General features: G+C 42.1%; 1 protein-coding gene across 3 annotated transcripts in view; it reads right to left on the minus strand.

Moving 5' to 3' along the window:
* The window catches only part of Sash1 (SAM and SH3 domain containing 1), a 223,669-nt gene that overhangs the window by 168,253 nt on the left and 35,163 nt on the right, over positions 1 to 20,253 (minus strand). For 2 of the 3 annotated variants that reach the window (XM_076858158.2, XM_076858157.2), the window contains exon 1: positions 2,048 to 2,524. The exons of the other annotated variant lie outside the window; for it this stretch is intronic. In XM_076858158.2, coding sequence (XP_076714273.1) covers positions 2,048 to 2,230 — 183 coding nt within the window. In that variant the 5' untranslated portion in view covers positions 2,231 to 2,524. Of the gene's footprint in view, positions 1 to 2,047; positions 2,525 to 20,253 lie in introns of those variants that run through there. 3 annotated transcript variants of the gene reach the window in all.

Below are 20,253 nucleotides of genomic sequence, written 5' to 3' on the forward strand. Positions count from 1 at the left end.
CTTTCCTGCTTCACATTGAACTATTAACTGTGCAAGAAGCACATATTTTCTTTTCTCCAGCAACTGCTCTTTGAATAACAGGTTTGAGCTTCTAGGGCCCCACCCCATCTTTTAACTCAGCCAAAGAACACTCTGCTACAACTGACCCAACAGTGCTGGAATCTGCCAGGGAAGGAAAGCAAATATTCAGAAAGTGCCACCTGCCAACCCTCCTCCCCTAAACAACCCTCAGCCCAACTTCCATTTAAGCCAGCTCCCCAGCCCACGCCCTAGCAAAGGATACAAAGTGATGTTATCAAACCAATGTTCTCAGTGACTGAAAATTTACAGAGCAGGAGGAATCTCAGCAAGAAATGAGAAGATAATCTTCTTGGCTGATGAACTTGAACCACCACAACATTAAAATGTTCATTGGTTTTTTTTGTAATTTCAGTTTAGGAGCTTATTCTTCTGAAAAGTTTAGAAAATGTAAAAATAGGAGCTTTTAAATCCAAAATATATATTATATGTATACTGTATACACATATGAAAAGTATATATGGATACAGGTATATAGCATCAACATATATTTTATCATATAGCCATGTGCTCTAAAATACTGAGTAAAAAGTACAGAGAGAATTTTTATTTATTTTATTTTATTTTTAGCAGTACTAGGGATTGAACCCAGGCCTGTGCATACTAGACAAGCCCTCTACCACTGAGGTATATTCCCAACCCCAGATAGAAATCTTTAACCAACCATTCCTGGTTCTCTGTTCTCTGTACAGTAATAATCATAGATATCAATAGAGATTTGAAAATGGAATAACTGGACTTTAGGATTTCTGGAAGATAGTAGTCTCAAGATTCTATTTGCAGAAAAAAAAATATATAAAGATAACCTTCAATGAGCATCTACTAATATCAGGCAGTATGCTTAGTAGTTGATACACATCAACTTAGCTAAATTTCAGAAAACCCAAGAAACGAGTCTTCTTTTCCTCATTTTTCAGGTGATGAAACTGACACTGAGAAGAGTTGAATATCTTGGTCCAGGTAATTCAGACAATCTATTAGAAAGCAGGGATTTGGCCCAGGCCAACTTACTTCAACAGCTAAGAGCTTCATCACTTCTTCCCAAAGAAGAGTTCTAAAAACTGTATCTCCCATTTGAAAAAAGATCACAAAGTCAATGTAGTATCTTTTCCAATGGTCTACACATCTGGTTATTCCAAGTTGTTTACACTAAGGATGTCTTTTTAGATGTGAATTAAATGTCCTACTGTAATAATCCCCATCCATCTGATTCTAGTCGACCTAACCTACAGCTCCACCAAAAGTGATCAACTAATTCCCCATAATTGGCCATTCCAGAGGTTTAATATTATTACCATATAGCCATGTGCTTTAAAATATCCTCCATGTATGAGACCTGTTTTTCAAAATTATGCCAAATCCATTGGCAGTTTTAGACCCTGGACATTTCAAAATACTTGATAGCACAGATTTAGCAAAATAAACCCTAGTGCTTTTCCCGAAACATGTAAAACAAATATCCCGTGATTCTACAAATTGGAAAGACTGCAAACAGAGCAAGTAAACATTCTGGAGGTCCTGAGCAAGGAAATGGTTGTTTTCTTCTGGCAGTCACACAACAAGTGGCGAGAAGATAAACATCAGTGCCATCAGCCTCTTCCAGATCCAACTGTGAGAAGTCCATCAACCAAATATTTAACATGTAGTATTTACATTCACTCCTCTTTAAAGGACTCTTTCTTGTTTTTTTTCTTTCCCAACATCTCAGCAGGTGTTCCAGATTAAACTGTTGAATATTATACCCGATCGTTCAAAACGTGTCTTTGATGTGATCGGTGGCTGGTTATTTTTTAATTAGGGTTTGAAATCCTATACTGTGTGTATTTAACCCCCTAAGAACCGGAGCAAGAGAAGGAAGACGCTGCTAAGAGAGGGGTGCCCGGTGGGTGGGCAAGAAGGGAGCGCTGAGATCCGACCCTCAGCCGCGAGCGAGCCCTGCTTCCAGCGCCTCCTTCCGCAGGTAACTCACCAGGATGCCCATCACGTCGGTCCAGAGTCGGGAGAACGCTTCAGACGTGCCGGCGTCCAGCGCTGGCTCTCGCTCCGGCTCCGGCTCCTGCTCGGGCTCCGGCTCCTGCTCGGGCTCTGGATCGGGCTCCGGCTCGGGCTCGGGCTCCGGCGCAGGGCCAGCCGCTCCCGCGTCTTCCTCCATGGTCGCGTCCCGCGCGCTGGCCGTGCGTCCCGGTGGCCGATGCGCCCTCGCCCAGCACCAGTGCGCGACCGTCGGAGGTGTAGGGTCCCGGGCCTTGGCGTCACGGAGCCGCGCCCCCGCGCAGCATGCCCAGGCGGCCCCCAGCCAGTCCGCCGGGCCCTCGGAGGCGTCAGCACCTCGGCCCTAGGTGGCCGCGGGCTGCGCGACTGACAACTCCTGAAACTTTCCCGACCCGACTCGGCTCAGCAACAGGGTAGCAGGAGCAAAGTCCGCACCACTGAGTGCCGCGGCGGGGAACTCGCTCAGCCCAGAAGCAATTAAACGCCCGGCAAAGGCGTTGCTTCCTGTGACGGGGACCGGCTAACTGCGGCACGCGACTCGTTTCTGCCAGCAAGTCTGGGCAGGGCCCCGCAGGAGTGACGGCGGCGCCTCGGGACCTGAGACGCTACTGCCCGGGACCCCTCTCTTCAGAATGAGCTCTTCCAGCTCCACATGACTCTCTCCCCTCCGGGCTAAAGAAAGCGTTTAGCAACAAAAGGTGCTCTGATGTCAGGCTCTTTGCATGGAAATGAGCCACGGGCAGGAGAACAAATCGCCTGTTGAAGGAGCAGCAGAGCCGCGGCCACCGGCCCGCACGAGTTCCCAGTCCCGCCATGCACCCGCATGCTTACGGCCCCCAGAAACTTCAAAAAGTTGATCTTTAAGCTACTCCTGCCGAAAGAGTTCCCAAATAGGCAGAGTCGTTAGGATCCACATCTCGCCCCTTGGGAAGTCGGGCGACCTAAAGAATTACCACCCTGCCCCTGTCAGCCTAGACGTAGCTGAAAAACGAGTGTGAGCGCTTGGGCACGAGCCATTGTTTGGATCGTTTATAGGAGTAGGGACGCTTGGGCTCCTGAGGGCCACAATGCTATGCACTGCCAGGCTTTCCGCTAAGTAGGAGAAATGCGTTTGGGTTTTAGGGTTCCTTTACATTAAGGACACAGGCAAGAGCTGTTTTCAAAACCAGCTGTTAATGGGTGTAAGCGCTGGGCCCCGTGGCAGACACGGGCCCTGGGTATGTGTTTTTCCAAGAGGAAGGTCCATGACGGATTTATTTACTGAGGGAAATAGCCCCATAGAGATTCTTCTTCCTTTTGCAGTTCTTCCTTTGAAAACCACTCAGAGAATTTTCCCTAGGAGATGACAATGCTTGGCACACTTGATTTGGTGACTGATCCCTTTGTGAAACAGTTAGGAAACTTCAAGAAATCTGTCCCTCGTTAAAGAGTTGGGGAGTGGGGGAGGGGAGCCGAGTGAGGCGCCCCAGGGTGAGAGCCCTTGCTGGTTTCTCTCCCAGTTTTTGTTGTTGTTTTTCCCTTTCTGGGCCTAGTGAAAGTAAGGGGTTAAATTCTCTTCCAAAGCATGAATTGCCAGAAGCACCAACTCAAGGGATGACGGTACAGCTCTTGAAGGAAAGTTCAGAACAGTAAAAACTTTCAAAAATAAATTTATGGGGCTGGGAATATAGCTCAGTTGGTTGAGTGCTTGCCTCATATGCACAAGGCCCTCTTTGGGTTCAATCCCCAGCTTTAATTAATTAATTAACCAACTAATTAATTAATTTTGTGGGGTTGAGGATGTAGTTCAGTGGCAGAGCACATCTTGAGCCCTGAATTCAATTGCCAACATCAATAAATTAATTAATTAATAAGCATGATCCCTGGTGTTACTATTTTTTTTGTCCAAATGTATCTTGATGATCCTTTTTTTTTAAAAAGGAAAGAACAAGAATGAGAAGACTTTCCTTTGATAGTAAGAAAGCACTATGTGAGATGACATAACTTTCTTATGTACATATGTAAGTACACCACAGTAACATTGTGGATGACTACAAGACTGGAATCCTAATTAGAATAAGATATATTCCATGCTTATGTAAATATATTAAAATAGATTACATTGTCATGTATAACTAAAAAGAATGAATCAAAATTTAAAAAAAGAAAGAAAGCACTGTGTTGAAGAGAAAGGAGGCCTGGACCATAAGTCAATGTAGCTGACCTGCTTTTCTGGGAAGATGCTGAGTTGGGCCCAATGGGCTTCCAAGGCTCCCTCATGCTCTACCATACTGTGTATGCAAATAAGTTCAGTTAAGGCAGGTGGGCTTTATAAAAATGTCATTTCTATGAAGACATGAAAATAAGCAAATGATAAAAGAGGGTGAATAGCCTTTGCCATTTATTTTACTGGTATATTTAAAAATTCCAACTTATTTGCTATGTGGTACCTTTTCAAATTCAAGAAAATGCAGAGCACTGTGATGCTTGGTAGAAGGGCAGCTTGTTCTCTGCATCAAAACTTCTTGGAATGATTGATGTGATTCTACAACATGTACATTCAGAAAAATGAGAAATTATATCCCATCTATGGATGATATATCAAAGTGCATAAATGCATTCTACTGTCTTATATAACTAATTAAAACCAAAAAAAAAAAATTTAAAAACAAAACAAAACCTTCCTGGCCAGTGACTGGGAGTAGGGGGTGGAGATATTGTGCAAGCTGGGGGCCTGATGTGCTACAGTCCTCTCCCAACAATCTAAGTGTTTTTCTTCTTGACTCAGATAACTGGGGGCAAAGCATTTGACCTTTCCATGGTGCTACAGGTTCCCCATCCTTGTTGAGGCAAGCCCATGGTAATTGCCACCCACCCCCTCGGAGGTGGGTGTTTCAGGGTCTCACAATTGAGGGACAACCCCACACACATCCATATTATTGAACCTTAGCCAGCATTTTAGTACTTATAGAAATCAATATCCTAGGTTTTCAAGCTCCTTTTATACCCCAGATGTTTAAGCTCCTTTTCCTAAAGTTCTCCAATAAGTGGCCAGAAATGAGATAAAGCATATTTTAGGAAGAATGTTGATGCCTATGCATATAATGTGATCTATTATTTTTGCTATATTGCCTTCAGTCACTTTTATACTCCTGGAACATAAATAACTTTGTTGATAATGTAAAAAAATAAAGTTTAACCTTTTTACTTAATTTCCAAACATTAATCAAAGAGGAACCTGATTTCTGTGCCCATGATGGAGTCTTTTCTCCTTTTTTCTAAATTCTTTCAGGTTTTTTTTTTTTTTTTAATAGTTTCTATTTCCTTAAACAGGAATCCTCCTCCTCTCCCTCCTCTTCCTCCTCCTCATCATTTCAAAGTCCCATGGGGCTACCATTTACCAAGGGCTTTCTATAATTGCATTCTATCCTATGAAGGTGGGGAAGGGCCTCCAAGATTTAGGTCAAGCCAAGCACAGTGTCACGCACCTGTAATACCTGCGGGCTTGGGATGTTAAGGTAAGAGGATAGAGAGTTCAAAGCTAGCCTCAGCAAAAGTCAGGCATTAAGCAACTCAGTGAGATCCTGTCTCTAAATAAAACACAAAATAAGGCTGAGGATGTGACTCAGTGGCTGAGTGCCCCTTGAGTTCAATCCTCAGTACCAAAAAAAAAAAAAAATTAACTCAAATCCAAGTGAACCCAGCCATATGTGGGCAGAGAACAGAAAACAGCCTGATCATTTTACAAATTCTTTCATCAATCATGCTACATTAATTCCCATGAAGATGGTTATGCAGACATCCATCTCTCCCACTTTCCCTTACCATCAGGGTTCTTGACCAGTTTGTTGGAATTGTGAAATCATCCTGTGGGTCCTGATGAATGTTTATTTTAGCAGATGAACAAAAGAATATCAGAATGAATTTATTGAGAATTTTGATAATGTAGTGATTTTCAATAAGTATTGTTTATTAGAAATAATTATCTATCATATGCATGTTTGTTCTGGCTGGCTTTGTAAAAAATTGTTCTTACTATGGGTTAGGATCACAACATGTAAAAGCCACTAATCTAGCCGGGGATGTGGCTCAATGGTAGAGTGCTTACCTAGCCTGTGCAAGGCCCTATGCTCAACTTTCAGTACTACAAAAAAATAAAATAAATAAAATTTAAAAATCGCTAGTGTGGAAATTGGCACACATTTAAGATACTATTGCAACATAGTTAGGATATGATACAAAAAAGTAACTAGTCTATTGTTTAGGAGTAAAGGAACCATTTCATACTATAGAAAGCACAAATATAATGGGGTCTGAAGAAAGTTAGAATTGAATTTTCACTGGAGTTTCTATAAGTCAGTGGGCAAGTTATTTATCTCATCTACAAAATGGAGAAATTCCATCTGTTTCACGTAGTTCTGAGGTTATCTGGAATCATGCAAGGACTTCTATGAATTAGAACCTCACCCCCTTTTCCCACCCTCTCTTCCTTCCCCACCTAGTCAACCTATGAGCTGAAACTATAAACAGGAAGTTTCCTTGTTCATTCCTGGATCTCTTCGATCACCCAAAGAAGTAATTCCTAGCCCTGGAATGGGGTTGCTGAGTAATGGAGTTGGGAGGTTACCTTTGACAAGGTATAGTAATGGCAAGGTACAGAGTGAAGAAAGGTAATGAGGGCAATAATAACCATAGCTGTCCTTTACTGAAAACCTACTGTCTACTAGGTGTTGTACTGGAATTTTAGAAGTATTTCATTTAATGTTTTTCTTAAGTACTGGGGATTGAATCCCACCCAGAATCCTCCCAGCCCTTGTTGTTTTTCATTTTGAGAAAGGGTCTTGCTGAGTCACTGAGGCTGGTCTCTAACTTGTGATCTCCCTACCTCAGCTCCTGGGTTGCTGAGATTACAGGTGTGCATGCGCCAATACACCCAGCTTATTAAGACTTCAGTATTAGCAAAATGGAATTTAGGATTTCCCACCATGATCTAGCACTCCTCCCTAGTTTCTTTATATTTTAATCCATTCATTCGAGGTGCCAAACTCCCACAAATTTCTTCTATCCCTCCCTTCCCTCAACATCGTTCCCATCTACATTATGGCTAAAAACTACTGGTTTTCAAAAATCTAGGTCAATTACATTCACTTCTCTCCATCTTCACTCCCAAGGCCTGAGATCACACTACCATCTCTCTTATGATTATTTTATCCCAAACAGTGTTTCTCAAAGTGGGGACACCATCATTAGCCTCACCTAGGAAGTTGCTGGAAATTGAATTTTCTGGCCCTATCTGGAGCCTACTATATTAGACACTCTGGGGGTAGGACCAGCAATCTATTTTAACAAGCACCCCAAGAGATAGTGATAGTGAGAGCCCTTGCAAGATCTGGGCAGGTCAGAATAAGAAAAAGGGGCAAATTGCTGAGGAAATGTGAAGTTTTAATAGACTATATCAAAAAGCTCTACCGCTAGATTGATTTTAAAAGCTCACAGGTAAAAGAAGCTGTCAAAGGCAAGTGAATGGAGATCCGCAAATCAGATATTCAGAAATATTTGGTTTTGTGGAGCACACAATTAAATATTTAAATTAAAATATATTCCCCATAAGAATGGTACATGTTTTAGCCAAAGAGCTTCATTTAAATATTTGCTTTCATTAAAAATTTTTTCTGCTTAGTGCATAGACTAAATATGAAATATTATAAATAGTCCAATTTATTTTTTACCATCCTGCCTGCCTGCTAACATTGAGCAATGAAAATAGATAAGCTCCTTTAATTTTTACCAACAGTCAGCAACCAGCTCTGGCACTCCTACAGGGGGCATTCCACAATGCCTTGGGGAACTGACTTCAGGAAAAAATTGATATGCTAAAACATTTTTCCCCATCATAATCCTCAATAATTTTGTTTCCACATTTAGTTGTGAGTCAAACCCCTGCAAAAGCATTACCTGCTTAAAAGCCCCTCCATCAGTACTTGGTAAGAGAGATGAGAAAAATTAGAGAGAAATTAAAACAATGTGAAGACAGCCAGAACAGGCCAGGGAGAGGAGGTAAATAAACAAAGTAAGGATACAGGGCTATAAATACTTTTCTCTGAAATCTCTCCTACTCTGATAAGAAGTGCTGCTGGCCCAGCCAGTTGAATAGTCTGTGTTGGTGCTAGGTAAGCACCAAGGTTCTGCCTGGAAATTATTCTTTCAGATACAATAACAGTACTGCCATAGATATTTCATTTTATACCATGGGGTTGGACTAAATGATTTCTAAAGCCCCTTACAATCCTGAACCACAAGATTCCGAACTCATACACTATCTTCTGTAATACACATTACAGATGAGAAACAGAATTCTGGTGGGCTATCTACAGGTGACTATGAGGATCAAAAGTATGCTGTGCAAATTGAATTACATAGTGTTTAAGGCAAAGAACCAAAGGACTTCAACTCACCATAAAGTGACTTTTGAATCAAGAGGAGAGCAGTCTCTCCTGAGGAGAGGTATGAAATTATGTGAGAGTGAACTTGGCATTTAAAAGGAAGAAAAAAGGAAACATGGAAAAGGAATTCTTTTTAGAATCATATGCCCTACTATTAGCCTTTTTATCTCAGGGGAGTGTAAGGGAAAAGTGTGCCAATAAGACTTCAGATATTATGTTGAGTATTTCTAAGTTATGCAAGTAGGGATTTAAAAGCATAGTGGGAAGGTGTCTACAACCCAGATTGATTCATCAAGCTTTATTTTATAAATTTTATCCAGTGAGAAGTCCTCCATGGCTGTCTGTTGCTTAAAACTAATTGTAGAAAATATTTTTTGACATAAAATTTAAAGTCTCCAGTGAAACTACTGCTTTGCTTCTTTGAGGTACTACAATGTGATAGTACATAGCATGAAGGATTCCCATTGCCAGAATTCATCCTGTCAACAGAAGATTTTTACAGTCTTACCCAGAGTTGAAATTATCCAGAATACTTGGATTCAATGACAATAAATTTGATTAATGACATTGTGTATGAGAATTAAAAAAAGAAGAAGGAGGAGGAGGAGGAGGAGGAGAAAAAGAAGGCATTTAACCAAGTATAACATTCTGGGAAAAACATGTGTTAACCCATTAAAATAAAGCAAAATGTGCTAGCTTTGTACTGCTTATTTCTAATGACTGTCAGGTGCCCTGTCCATCCCTAATGTTACCTCCGTGGCTCTGCCTCCTTCTATTCTGTCTTATGGAGGGGTCCAGATTTGGGAACACAAGGAAAAAGATATTTATACTCGAAAAATTCACAGACACACTATGAAAGAGATACTCTGATTCTTGTTTCTGGGAACTGGGGGGTGGGGAAGGAAAGAAAGAAATTCCCAACTTTCCCTCTAGCTATAAAAATCCATTATTTTAGAATCTCTGAAACGTGTATCTTCCTTCTCACGCAATCTAAGTCCCCCTCTTCCCATGTATAGTGCATCTTAGGGGACCGCCCCTCCACCGAATTGTCCAAGGCCATTTTCCTCTCCTGGGCAGTTTCTTTCAAATTGTGTTTCCTGTGATACACACAGATACATGGAGACACACACACACACACACACACACACACACACACACAGGCTCAGTTATCTAGTTCTTTTGAGCTGCCTTACACAATTGAAGATATAAATAAATGAACTCTGTGACAGACCCATCAAAAGAGGTGGTGTCTTGGAGAATGTCTCAATGAGCTTCTCACATGTGGAGATAGAAGTTTCAAGTGACAGGACATTGGGGTCATGGCTACTTCTTTAAATAGTGTCCCCATGGAACAATTCCCTGTTTAGAGAAGTCCATAATATGTATTGCTCCTATGGTTAGTGCTGCTCTCAATGAGGGTTGAAATTTAAGGGAAATATTAACATGGGCACCAGATTTTCTGTACCACTTGCTTCTTAAAGAATGCAAGTTAAAAAAAAATGGATTGTCTAGGCAAATTTTCTGTCTCCTAAGTGAAACAACTAGGTGCTAGCTACCCTTTATCTAATGAATGTTCTCAAAAATCAGATGATGTTGATCCCAATAGCAAAGAGACACTTAACAAAGAATGCTTGTTCTAGAAATGAGGTCATTTGGACAGTCTATCCATTAAGAAAAAAGCCTATTTTGCTTTCAGAGGTCACCTATTGGGGCAGGAAATCCATCTTTCGGCCAGTGAACTAACATCTGGCCTAAGTCTTCCAGGCTGAAATGTCAATTTCCTGATCTAAATGGAACACACATGAAAGAAAAAAAGAATAGATGAAAAACACAAATCTTCATTTGCTAAAGAATTTTTCAACAGCAGCATACATCAGCATCCTCCAGAAACAGAGCTACCCTTTATTGATCAAAACAAAACAGTAAAAATTTTCTTTATTTCAAGTACTTATAACCTTGAAATAAAGAAAATTTTATTTCTTAATATATTAACTCAAAGGTAAATGATAGCAGAGGGATAAATTTAATTTAATCTAAACCAGTAAGTCATAATTTGTTTCAGTCTGGACAAAGGATTAATTTTTGTTATTCTTTGTTTGTTTGTGGTACTGGGGACTGAACTCAGAGCTTCATGCAGGATTTCACATGCTCTACCACTGAGTAACATCCCCAGGTTCAAGATTTACTTTTGTGCTATGAGAAAGCAGGGGAGGGGAATTATTAACTAAATCAACAGGGTAAATCTAGAAACAGAGAACTAGGAGGATGTTTAACAAAAATATGAAAAATGATTTTCTAAAGCTCGTTGAAGTTGGGTTTGGTGGTGCACACTGATCATAATGGCTCAGGAGGCTGAGGCAGAAGCATCACCAGCCTGAGTAACTTACTGAGACCCTGTCTCAAAGTAAAAAATAAAAAGGGCTGGGAGTGTAGCTCAGGGGTGGAGTTCCTCTGGGTTCAATTTCCAGTACAGAGGGGAAGAAAAAAAAATAATAGCTACTTTAAAGTGTTATAAAACATTTCATGCTTATGTTGAGCAGAGTATAGTTCAATAACAGAGCACATGCTTTAAAAATATGCAAGGCTCAGGGTTCCATCCCCAGAACCAAACATAGAAAACAAAACAATACAAAACAAAAAATAGTTAACATAATTTTCAAATTTGTCACTTAATTTACTTGTGTTTTCTTCTATTACTGGGGATGAAACCTGGGAACTTGACATATACTCAGCAAGCACTCCACCACTAAGCTATACCGCTAGCCCTTTTTATTTTTTATTTTGAGACAGGGTCTCACTAAATTGCCCAGGCTGGCCTTGAACTTGAGATCCTCCTGCCTCAGCCTTCCAAGTTCCTGAGATTATAGGCATGTGTCACTGTATCCCACTCTTTGCTTTTTAGACTCTGAAAATATTCTGTAATTTTTACTAGGCTTTCTTCTTGGGTACAAATTATGGAGGTTGTGTTGTGTCCATCTTTCATCCATCCATCCAGCCAGCCATCTATCCACAAGTAATGATTGACTATTGATTATGTCTGACATAGTATTAGGTATCAAGACTAGAGAGGTCTGTTTTTAGTATCATCTAATTTACTAAAGCAGATAGAAAAGTAAGTAACATGCATACATACACAATAAAGGGGTGCTCAACTGGGTGGGTAATGCGAACAGTTCACAAAGGATATGATCCCTAATAAGGGTTTGAAGGCCACACAATTCACCAGCCCGTCAAGGAAATAAAAAGAGGTTGTCTAAGCAATCTAGGAAAAACCTGGAGGGGTTAAAGTATAAAGTCCAGTGAGGAGAGTGTGGTAGGACATTAGCAGGTAGGAAGAGTAAGAATGTATGGTCTCCATGCCAAGCTAAAGGGAAGGATTTTACTGTGTCTGCCCTTTCCAACACCACAGTTTTCCATAACTCTACCCCCTTCATCTTCCAATCAAGAAAGCAGAGTGAGGCGGAGAGTATAGCTCAGTGATAGAGCACTTGCCTACCATGTGCAAGGTCCTGGGTTCAACCTGTGTACCCCCTCCCCCCACCACACACACACACACACACACACATACACACACAATCACAATTAAAAATTTGAAAATAATAATAATTAAGCAGAGTAGTAATGCAAATGTGTGACAATATATGATTACATCTTACTAGTTATTATAATAAATGCAAAATATGGAGTCACTGAAGGTTTTAAAGGAGTAAGTATTAAACTGTCTGATTTAGGCTTATTTCAAATGAAAGGTAATACAGAGTTCATTCAAGAAGAGGATAAAATTAGAGACAAAGCAATTTCTAAGAGTCATTATTGGGGGCTGGGTATGTGCTAAGTGAGATCCTAAGTGAAATTTGATTGCTAGCACTGGAACAAAATGGGAAAAAAAAAAGAATCATGCTTCTAATCCAGACTAGGGGTTACAATGGCATTATGGCAGATATCAGTGGTTTGTTTACCTGACTCTCACTCATCATGCAGGAGCTGCATAGCTACAATTATACTTTTCATGGTTCCCTTGTCCTGTGGTTAAGGACTTTATTGAGGTTCTTCCACATCAATACATTCACATAAGGCTTTGAAACTGGGGAGGAGCTCAGTGCATGGTGGGCAGCATGGATTGGGAAGGATCATGAACCTGGAGCACTGCCTTCCGGTTTGAGGGTTGCTTGATGATGGCAGAAGAACCATTTATTCTGGATCTTTTTAATTCTTTTTTAACTTTTTTGGATTTTGCATACTGTGGTGGTTTTTCTACCACTGAGCTACCTCCCTAGACTTGGCATCCATCCCTGGGTGGCCCAGTTGTGAGTACAATTTGCACTCCATTCTACTTTGCCCAGGACTGTCAGTTTTAGCCCTGAAATTCCCCCATTTTGAGAACAGCTCCTGCTCAGGTCACTGGAACTGTTAGTCACTCTATAAAATTGCAGTCATTCTTAAAGTCTCAGCCATAGTCCATTCCATCAGTCCTTCCAACAATTCTGAGTGATCTGTCTTAATACTGGACCCTTACTTAAGAAACAAAACACTAGATTTCTTTTTTGCAGCAGCTAAGGACTTGGAGGAAGACAGTCATGAGCAAGGACCTTGGGGGTGGAGTGGAGAACTGAGAACACCCAGAGCTGAATTAGAAGGACTGGGCCATTGATTGGTGAGGGAACTTGGAAAGGAAGACATGAAGGCTGATTCCAGGTTCCTGGCTCTGCAAACAGGCGAGTGACAGCGAACTTTGCTTGTGGATAACCACACCCACAATTCATGGATGACGTGTAGGATGAACTCAAGGAAGCAGTGAGGGCCACAGACATGACTTTCTGCTACCTTTCTCCCCAGCTCTGCCTCACTTGACCCCTCTGAAGGAGGAGGGATCCCACTCCCCTTCCCATGCTTCCACCATCCCACACTTACTCCCTACTGCCGAAACTCACTCTTGCCCTTTGGCCTTCAGGCATGTGGGCAGTGAATGAATAGCCCTGCCCTTTAGCTGGGAAAAGCAGGTCCCCCAGGAAACCTTCAGGGGCCTTTCCCAACCTGGCAGACTTGTCCCACTTCTGCTTCTCTGTAACACCCAGCTGTTTTTGTAGCACAGCAGTTAATCCTACTTCCTGCAATTGTTTATTGTGTCCCTCATGTTTAACTGCAAAGTCTATGACAGGGGCGGAGGGGGGATGCATGTCTCACTCACTGATAATCTCCAGTAACTCACATTGTACTGGGCACATGGCAGGCATTCAAACATTATTTGATAAAGGAAATCACCAACTCGAAGGAAACCATAGTGATTGTCTAATGTGGGTACACATTAGAATTACTATGATGCTTTAAAAAGAACAGGTGTCTGGGAGCTACCTAGAAGCACTGGAGACAGGCCTGGTTGCCTTTATTTTTTGAAAGAGCCATGGGTGATTCTGATGGGTAGGCAGGGAGGAAATCCATCCACGTGAGAGTGGAGAACCATGAATGGCAAGAACTGGGGAATATCTGCATTTAGGAGAACAGGAGGGGAAAATGACACCAAGGCTGATAGAAAGTGTCAGAAGTAGGAGAGAAAGACCATAGCGTGCGGTGGAGGAAGGGGGAATTGCAGGAGGGAACAGTGCCGTAACTGGTGATGGCCAGTCCTGCAGGAAAGTCAGAGAGGTGGGAGTGTCAGTGAAATGCATTTTGGAGTCTCTGGGAATCTTCCCTAGCCACCCACTCAGGGTCAGAGGAAGGACTAGAAACCAGAATGTATCACATTGATGAATAAAAGAAAATGGATTAATAAAGGTGATAGTCAGGGATGCGAGTGTGGCTCAGTGGAGAGCATTTGCCTAGCATGTGAGAGGGCCTGGGTTCAATCCCTGGCACCACAAAAACAAATAAATAAATTTTTGCTGTTATGTGCTATTTAGATAAACATTGTTAATGGGGTGTGGGGCATTATTATTTTTTTTGCTTTCTGCAGTACCAGGGATTGAACTCAGGGGTGTTCTACCACTGAGATACATCCCAGCCTTTTTCAAATATATATATATATATTTTAACACTTATTTTCTAAGTGTAGATGGACACAACACAATGCCTTTATTTTTAAGTGGTGCTGAGGATCGAACCCAGGTCCTGCCCATGCAAGGCGAGCACTCTACCACTGAGCCCCAATCCCAGCTCCATTTTTCATTTTTTATTTTGAGATAAGGTCTCACTGAGTTGCCTAGGCTGGTCTTGAACTTGTGATTTTCCTGCCTCAGCCTCCTGGGTCGCTGGAATTATAGGCATGCATCACCATGTGCAGCCAACACTGTGAATGTTAATCAGTAATACTGAGTATTTACTGTGTGGAGATATTGAATATTTTGAAGTGCTACCCATTCATCGCCTTCTTAAACATGCCTGTTATCTTTCCACGTTTCAGTGCTAGCCAAACACAGAAGTACCCTAAGAGTTAGTCTGAAGAGAGAGAGAGGGAGGGAGGGAGGGGGGAAGAAAGAAGGAAAGAAAGAACCTCAGGGAGTGAATGCAGTCGAGACAGGCTCATGGTACTAGTGTCTTAGACTGCGAGGTCTCCGGTGGGATGCATGGGCATGAATTCTCAGAACTCACTCAGTCAAAGTCCTCTACACCAGACTACCTATGTAAATAGCCGCTAGTATTGGAATGCCTGAGTTCCTGAAAACTGAGAGACAAAGGAAGAGTTCTTCTCCAAACAGCCTCAGAAAGCATACCATTTTACCTCACTTAGGGTGATTCCTGAATGCCTCCGTGTTAGATGAAAGAATGTGGTGTGAAAGGTTTAGGTACTGCAGCATTTTCCCCAAAGGCACTACTATGGCAAATAGTTCACAAACGGAAACTGAACAGATCCAACTGAAGCAAGCAGGGACGTGGAGAGTCCAATCAAAAAAAAAAAAAAAAAAAGTTTTCTCAATATTGCCTCAAACCTCCTTAAAAACACAAAATATTCAGAAACCACCTCTTTTGATCCACCCATAGTGTTTGACCTTCCTGGTTTTCAGGCTGGATGATAGACATGGTGTTACAGATGAATAAGAGTGGGAATTGGACCATATTTCATGGTTGGTTTTCGTGTGCACGGGGTCTGTAGAGGCCAGTGGAATTGCTCTTCTGCATCCCAGATGTATTTAGCCTTTGGTCAGTAAGACCAGCAAGTTCACCCTTGGTTTTTCTTGGATACAGAGTCTACCTTCATTACTATTCATCTCTAGATTTTCCAGTGAGAGATGCTATTTTTGAAATGATTACGAGCCCTTAGCTGTTTCTCCTGCTTCCTTTCCTTCTTGGCTGACTCAGAATGGAGAACAAAGTTAGCCAGGTGCCATGTCTGATCACGGCCATATTCCTCAGGGCACAAATGGCAATATTTTAAAGCCCAGCCATCTCAGGTCTCCTCTATTTCATCAGGCCTTATGACTTAAAGCACCCTCCTTTGGTCTTGCATGCACACGCAGACTCTAGCTACGGACCTTGACAGTCCCAAATCCACAACCTCTACTAAGGTTGGCACTTGGTAATCATAAATAATGTGGGTCTTCTTGATGATGGAGCCTGATTTTGCTCAGGAATATTTACATTCTAGGAAGAAAAACCAGCAAAATGAACCAATGGTGTTCAAGGCCACTCACTTTCTTGGTCTATAAAACAACATGTTTAATTTCCAGTGCCTAATTGAAGAAAAGCAAATTGAGAGTCCCACTGCAGGCTGCCCAGCATTTCCTGAGAGATTTCTTCTGATCACAGATGCATTCTGGGCGGGCCAATTAATCTGGGCGATGTGCCCCAACGTGGGCCGTGTGCTGCCTGACATCAATAACAGCATGACATATATCTGCACCCTGTACCCACTTAATTTGTCCCTGGCTGGAATACATGACCTTTTATTTGTGCTATTATCATCATATCCTGTCTAGACTGAAAACAGCCTCAGAGCTCCCTCCATATTCAGTGAGCTAAAATCCAAAAGGCCAGTCTGCCCAAAGCTGCCCACGTGGGGGACACTGGTGGGTCCCCTCAGCTTCTCTCATTTAAAATGGGAGAGATGGAGGGAAGGCCCTGGAAGCCTCTTCCAAGTGGAAAAATCCATTTAAGAGTAAAAACTTGACTTCACATTGCAAACATTGTGACCAGACTCCAGTAATACTATATTTTAAGTAAATCATTTGGGAAAATAATGAAAGTTTTAAATCGAGCAAAGCAGAAGGAACGTTTGGGCTATGTTTTGATTCCATTTTGAAAACACTGGTGCTCCAGGAAATGAATGAACAAAAGGATCACTGTATCCTCAGGGCTGAGAAGGGGGACGCCCTCCTGGTCCTCGGTGTGGAGACTGAGGTGGCTGAATGCTCAGGCGGGTGGCAGGCCACGCTGAGCTTTGGGAATCTGAGAGGCAAAAATGTCTCAGAACTAAGGTAAGAAAACCTCTTCAATTAAAAAAGTTTAAATTAATCTGAAACTGATCAGTTGATGGGGTTATTTGCATCAGTTAAAAATACTGTTCTCAGCTGGGCTCTGTGGTGCATACCCGCAATCCCAGTGGCTTGGGAGGCTGAGGCAGGAAGATGGAGAGTTCAAAGCCAGGCCTCAGCAAAAGCCAGGTGCTAAGCAACTCAGTGAGGTCTTGTCTCTAAATAAAATACAAAAATTGGGCTGGGGATGTGGCTGAGTGATTGAGTGTGCCCCTGAGTTCAATTCCCAGTACCAAAAAAATAAAAATTAAAAATTGAAAAAAAAAAAATACTGTCTTAAAGGATTCATCAAAGAAATCTGAGGTCTTGGTTGAGCACATGGGCTTTGGTTTCAGACAGACTAAGTTCAGCTCCCAGAAAGTTACCCTCCAAGGTTTACTTTCCTATTATAAAATGGGGTTAGTGAGGGTGTCTATGACATAGTGTTGATATGAAGAATAAAGAAGGTCACTTGCAAAAATGTAGTACCATGAGTGGCACATAGTAAATGATTGATGAAAATATATTAGTTACTTTTTTATTACTCTGGGGAACAAACAATATAATATCTATGTGGCAGAAAAAGAGTACCATTCAATAAATTATCAGAGTGGTTATTAAAATTTCTGGTTCTATTTAATATCAATGATAAATAGTAGCTCACTTAATTTCTTAAGTGTTTGCAGACCATTAACTACCTTTAAAAAATTATTTGGGGGCTTAGGCTGTAGTTTAGTGGCAATGTTTTCCTCACAGGCATGAAGTCCTGGATGTGATCCCCAGAAACATAAAAAAGAAATAATTTATACTACTTTTCACTGATAGACTGGGTACTTATGAAAGCAAACGTTATTCTGTGTCCACCTTCTATTTCTTGTCCCCCTTTTGAATTAAACAACCCAGTAATGATGTTGGGTAGAGAAGAGAGAAAGAAAATAGAAAGGACACTGATTTTCAAACTTTTGTTCAAAGAATTAAAATGAAAACGTGTCAATTATAGGAAAATGACCATGAAGGTCTTACAAATAACCCCTAGACTCAGGCACCAGATATAATACACTCAGCAGGCTCAGTCAATTCCTCATTACCATATAAATTGTTTTCAAGATTGATCTAATAGGATGTGATTAATAATTGGGACTTTTCTTCTAAGGATCTGAATGATGGGAGAGAGCCCAACGTCTACGTTTAAAAGACCATTCCTAAATTCACCAAGTATTTTTGTTCTGCTTTGTATAAATACAAGTATAGTAATTATTGTGCTGAGTCCTTTTAGATGCCAAGTGAGGAAGAATGTGACTTGGAGCCCGCATCTCCTCACCACATGGCTGCTAAGAGGAGAGCTGCAGAAATTATGGCTGTTCAGGGACAGGACTCCTGCCTGTGTGCTTGGGGTCTCTGACTGGAACACCCAATAGGCTGTAGGATTGCTGGGGCTGCTTCCCAGTCTTTCTCGCTTCCTCTTTGGACCATTTATTTATGTATTTATTTGGTGCCAGAGATTGAGCTCAAGGGCACTTAACCACTGAGCCACATTCCCAGCCCTTTTTGAAAATTATTTTATTTTGAGGCAGGGTCTCACTAGCCTCGCTGAGTTGCTGAGGCTGGGCTTGAACCTGTGATCTTCCTGCCTCAGCCGGGAGCCACTGGGATTACAGGCATGTGCCACCATGCCTGGCTCTGGATCATTTCTAAGAAGCCCAAGCTCATCTCTCCTGTAAATTCAATGCAACCTGAGTCGCTTATGGGAAACTGGACAGGAAAGCACTGAGCTTCTGCTAAAGGTAATTTTCAGAGGAACAAGGTTTTCCTTGTAAATGTTTTCCCCAAATTCAGAGCCATGCCAGTGGGAGGGAAGGATTAGCAAGTTGAGGATCATAAAACCTCACTTCTCTGCCACCAGGAGCAGGTAGCAGTTTCTTATTCTATTGCCCTAAACCAGGCATGCAGTCGCACGTGGTGCCACAGCCAGGGAGGCCCTTGTCAATTAGAAATAACATTAAAATGACATCCCATCTGCTCTACAAATGTCAATGAGCTCGTGCCACCTGTTGAGGGCTTGCAGGGGCAGTGGAAGGGTAAAGAGTCTTGACACAGGTTTGTATATTTATACAAACAAAGAGCCACTTGATTCAGTGTTCTCCCTGCGCCACCACCCTCTCTTCCCCTTCTTTGCCAGAAATCCTTTGAATAGTTTTGCAGTGGTATTTTGTAACCAGAAGAGTATTAGTTGTATTTAAATACCATGCCCCGGGAATCACAGGACCTTGAAAATTATGTAACATATTTCAACAAGTAGAAAAAACGAATTGCTCTCCATCCTCAAAACCACGAAGGAAAATTGCAACCCAGAGGGTTTGGGTTGGAGCTAAAATGAATTTTGCAGGGTGAAGACTAAGACACTGGAGTGGGAAGAGAGGGGATTCTGAACGTTCTTCCCCCAAGATCTGGACATTAGCATAGCAAGTTAGAACCAGGATGTCCCATCTGTGAGCCTCCGTCCCAGCCTCTCCCCTGTCCTGCACCATCTGAGCACAGCTTTGAGGTTTGGCTCAACTGGCCTCCCCTTCCTTTGCACCATGTCCTGTGACCTGTTGTTCTGTTTTTTGCTGTTTTTCACCGGTGGTTGTGGGGGTGTTCATGTCATTTGGTAAGTTTCTTCCCCCAATCACTATGTGTCCTTTGGGGTTCTTCCTACTGACACTGCTACCTGTCCTTCAACACACAGATGCCACCTCCTCTGGAAAGATTTTTTTGGACAGGGTCTCCCCACTCTCCTCCTCTTCCTCTCCCTTCTCCCCTTCCACCTCCTTCTCCACCCCACGCTCCCCTTTCTCGGAGCAGCCTCTAAATCAACCCTCAGCACAATCACTCTGAATTCAAATGGCTAGTTTGCCTCATGGTCTCTTTCTTAGACTGGAAGCTGCCGGAGTGCAGGAAGTACAGTGAGTTTGTGTTTTTCCCCTGTTATTCTTAATGCCTTGCACAGTGCCTGGACTTTAAAGAGTCTCAATAAATAGCAATAATAGCAGTCAACAGTCTCAGAGCTCTTCCTCTGTACCAGGCCTGCCCTCAGCAGGTTCAAAACAGAACCTGACTCCTGAGGGTCAAGGGCCACTGACATCATGGGCAGAGTGCAAGCCTGGAGGCTCTGAGTTGATGGTTAATAGATTGTTGCTAATTTTACTTCGTGCATTTTGTCATTTAATTCTCAGAACAGGTTTTTATTCAGTGCTATCTGCCTACCTTCCTTCCTTTCATTTCCCTCCCTCCCTCCCTCCCTTCTTCCCTTCCTGACCCCCTCTCTCCCTTCCTTT

The sequence above is a fragment of the Callospermophilus lateralis genome, chromosome 6, assembly GCF_048772815.1.
Source record: "Callospermophilus lateralis isolate mCalLat2 chromosome 6, mCalLat2.hap1, whole genome shotgun sequence".
NCBI lineage: Eukaryota > Metazoa > Chordata > Mammalia > Rodentia > Sciuridae > Callospermophilus > Callospermophilus lateralis.